Source organism: Meleagris gallopavo, chromosome 1 (assembly GCF_000146605.3).
Source record: "Meleagris gallopavo isolate NT-WF06-2002-E0010 breed Aviagen turkey brand Nicholas breeding stock chromosome 1, Turkey_5.1, whole genome shotgun sequence".
Lineage (NCBI taxonomy): Eukaryota > Metazoa > Chordata > Aves > Galliformes > Phasianidae > Meleagris > Meleagris gallopavo.
This window is the reverse complement of record NC_015011.2, coordinates 4388113-4392135: the sequence shown is the minus strand read 5'-3', so window position 1 is coordinate 4392135 and position 4023 is coordinate 4388113. Positions and strand designations below refer to the sequence as shown.

Below are 4023 nucleotides of genomic sequence, written 5' to 3'. Positions count from 1 at the left end.
AAAAAAAAAGGGAAAGAGTTTTGACTAATCGCCCTTTCTTCTGCTCATACAGCAGCACCCTTTGGTGCACGCAAAATCCCGACCATCTGGCACAGCCCCGCAGTGTGCGCAGTGCGCCGAGCCCCACCGCGGTGCCTTCGTGCCTTCCCCGGGGTTCTGGGTCCGGTCCGGGGTCGGGCACAGAGCTGGATGGGGCTGGGGGGGTGAGCTCAGGGTAATTCTCCCCCCCCCTCCCTGTTTCCCAGCCTCCCGGCGCCGCATGGGAAGAGGCCCTAGGCTGAGCCGCGCTGGGAAGAGCGGGGCTAAGGGCAGGCGGGGGAAGTTGGCCGGGATTTAAGTAGCATTATTAAAATACGGAGAGATACACTAATGCTGCGGTTCCCTCGGTTTCGCTTCCTCATTAAACGCCCGCAGCTGAGCACAGCAGAGGCGTTTGGGATCGCCCCCGGGGCTGGAGCCCGGCGGGAGGGAAAGGCTCGGGCACAAGGCTCGGGCACAAGGCTCGGGCACAAGGCTCGGGCACAAGGCTCAGGCACAAGGCTCGGGCACAGAGGGAAGGACTTAGCCTAGGGTTAGCATCCCAGAAGGGTAACCTATGAGAAACATTCAACGTTTTTCCTCTCCTTTCCTCGGGAATCAGCCCCCGGGTACACAACCCACACTCCATCCCATCGCTTCCTCTCCCTTCCCCAGCAAACTGGGACGAAGCAGCCAAAAACCCTACCTGTGCTCGACCGCGCTTTCGGTCGTGATTTGCACCCGAACCCGGTAGGCGATCCTCCTAAGAGGCTGCTGGGGGGGAAAAGTCCAGAGCTATATTCGGGGACATACGGTGGGTAAGTAGTGATGGGGTGATGAGCGGAGGAGGTGGCTCCTCCTAACGAGGCCATGCTGCTCCGAGAGTGAGACGACTCCAGCTTCATGGTGTCAGCCAGGGACACCTGATATTTGATGCATTCCTTCTCATCCTGCCGGGTGGAGCCGGTGGAGCCAGGAGTGGAGATGGACGGATCCGGGGACACATCTTTAGGAGGGGTCGGTGGGAAGGTGAAAAGATGCGGGCTGGAGTGACCGGCGGATAAAGTGGAGGAAGAAGCGGGCGGGTAAACGGAGAGGGGTCCCGGCGAGCTGTGATGGATGGAGGTCTTGGAAAAAGGGCTGAGGTTCCAAGGGGAAGCGCTGTGGTGGCTGCTCAGCGCTTTGCTCCCGTCCAGCCACGGCAGCGAGCCGTGCAGCAGAGGGGGCCGGCACACCTGGCTGCCTGCTCGGAGAAAGCACAGCGAGAAAAAGCCGGTTACATTCTCTCTGCCTCCCTACGACCCGCCGGGGGGTGCGGGCTGCAGCCCCGCTCTTTCCTCAGACACTCAGCCAAACTCCTGTGCGAGGGGAGCAGGGGAGAAACCCACCTGGTGCGAACCCCTCGGTGTTTTCCCTTTTAAAATGAAATCCTAAAAGCTGCAATCCTGAAGGATTGGGACCCCCCGAGCGGGGATGTGCTGAGACACAGAGCCCCCCTTTGCCCTCTCCCAGACAACCCCAGGTGGACTTGGAAGTGAAGATCCTGCATGAAATTGCCCAGCCCTCGCTGCAGAAACCATTTCTCTGAGTTGGGAAATAATTTGTCAGGCGTTTTCCGAAAGTAGCCATAGGCTACAAACACTGGGTATATTCTGGCCGAATGAAGAGGACCAGAAGATGCCCAAAAATGTGATTATAACCTTTCTAACCTTCCCAACCAAACTGCTGAACTTTGCAAACTGTCGCAGTTTGCGCTTTCTTCCCCCTACCCCCCACCCCCCCAATCCTTGAGGCTGCACAAAAATATTGGACAGCTTTTGGTGGCAATATGGCACACAGAGAGAGTACCAACCTGAAAAGGAACTCTCTCTCCATCCCCTTCTCACCACTACAAACTCTTCACTGTATATTAAAATACAGACCTGGGCTTTCAGGGAGAAAGAAAACCACTGGGTTTATGCAACTGAACCTTTTGTCACAAATGTTCTGGAGGGATCATAACTCACGTTTTAGCCCTTTCTAAAAAAAAAACATCCAAAGAATCAAATCTACCCAAATCCACAGCAACTTCAGCAAATTGCTAGAAGCTGCAAAACAGTTATTCACCTGGAAGAGAGCAAGGTTATGCCTGCAGTACAGCCTTGAAACACACTGACATCCAGAGAGCCTGAATCTCTCCAGCTATCGTGGTATAGAGTGCTAAATATATGGTAGGTGAGATGCAAACACGAATCTATAGAGCCACAGACAGCAAAAGAGCGGGTGCAATGTGGACACATATGTCTATATGTGAGCATGTGCGTGTGCTAGAAAACCTACAGGCTGGTTTTCATTGTACCAGACATTCGTGAACAATACTGAAAGTAACTGCTCAAAAGGAAGGGAAGGTGGGTTATACGAATAGAAAGGGTCAAGATTCATTATCTTCTCCAGGAAGTAGCATAGTAAATAATATTCAGGCTAGATCAGAGAGACCGCAGTTCCACTTTCTGCTGATATATTGGGGGAAAAAAATGAAAAGAGCAGAAAAGAAAGAAAGGACAAAGGCTGCTGATCCTCAGAAATAATTGTTTTAAGGGGACTAATGGCAGAACAAAGCAGTTACTGAGCGGACCTAATGCAGACTCGCACTCAACAAGTAGCTGAGGGCTGGGAGCCCAGCTCGGCTCCATTGCCACTCTCATTCCAACTTCTTCTCCTTGATTTTGGGTTGAGCCTCGGGCTTTTTAGATTCCAACACTTCAGAGAGGTCACTCTCCGGCTGCAGAGCTCAGCGGCTTCTCATTTCCCTGCCTTATTATTATTATTATTATTATTATTATTATTATTCCCTAACTTTTAACCATAGAGATAACTCCAGTCACACACCCTGGGTCGCTCTGCTTCATCTCTAAAAAGATGGCACCAAAACATTCATCCCTCCGCAGCCCCAGGCCCCATCGGCTGCAGGTATTTCACCTCCTTCTCTAAAAGCAGTGACCCGGGAGCAACGTTCACATCGTGGATCACCACTTTCCTGCAGGAAAACACCACTGCTCTGCTGCCTGGTTTGGGATCTTCCTTCTGACTTTCTTGTTTTAGCACACGCCATGATGCGGCCCTGGGTGAAACTTTCAAATTGAGCCTAAGAAGCTCCTGAAGTGAGGATGAAATATCCCAAGTGTGAGGACTGCGGGGTCATTCTCACACCCCTGCTCTACGGCTATGCTTCTCGAGAGCAGCGAATGGTGCAAAAGCTAAACACCATGTGAAAACGCCGTTAAGCTAATTAGAGAGAAAAATAGTTGAGCGAAAGAGAAAGGAAAAAAAAAAAAGGTAGGTGAAAGAGAAAGAGGAAGAAATAGGGAAAGAGAAGAGGGAAAGAAGGGAAAGAGAGGAGGGGAAGAAGGGAAAGAGATTAAAAACAGAAGTAAAAGAAAGGAAAGAAAGCAAAACAATGGAAAGACAGAAAGAAAAAAGAAATGAAAACGAAAAATAGCCAGGATTGAGCCGTATTTCTAAAAGCCGGCCCCAAAACCCACCCGTGACGTCGTTTCCCGGCCCGCAGGATCGCTGCCGGGGTCTGCCCGACGGCACGGGGCTCGGGGCGGACACTCACCGTGATGGGCCGTCGGATACCGCTGCACGGTGGCTCGCACGGAGTTGCCGTAATACGGAGGCACGGGGTTGCCTTGTCCGTCGATATTAAAAAGTACATCCACTTCCTCGGCGAGAGGATACTGCGTGGGGTCCATGTAGGTATGGCCAAGAGTGGGGTGGTGGGAGTCCGGGTGCTGCCCATTGAGCACGGCCGGGTGGTGGTGGCTCACCCACCGCGGTTGGTCCGTGGAGACCTCCATCTTCCGCGCTCGCTGCTCTTCCTCCTCCTCCTCCTCCTCAGCGAGGCTGGCGACGGGAGGGGGGGGACGGCTGTGCAGAGTCGGGGTGGGGAAAGAGCTTCGGCGAGGTTGGGGTTGGGTTGGTTTGTAATCGGAGGGAGGAGGGGGGTGGTGGTGAGAAATGATC

General features: G+C 53.1%; 1 protein-coding gene across 2 annotated transcripts in view; it reads right to left on the bottom strand.

Moving 5' to 3' along the window:
• Window positions 1–4017, bottom strand: part of GATA3 (GATA binding protein 3) — a 17545-nt gene extending 13528 nt beyond the window's left edge. For both annotated transcript variants that reach the window (XM_010714587.1, XM_010714644.1), the window contains exons 1-2: window positions 3617–4017; window positions 725–1261 (exon numbers count right to left, since the gene is read on the bottom strand). In XM_010714587.1, coding sequence (XP_010712889.1) covers window positions 725–1261; window positions 3617–3857 — 778 coding nt within the window. In that variant the 5' untranslated portion in view covers window positions 3858–4017. The remainder of the gene's footprint in view (window positions 1–724; window positions 1262–3616) is intronic.
• Between the last annotated feature and the right edge of the window lie 6 nt (window positions 4018–4023).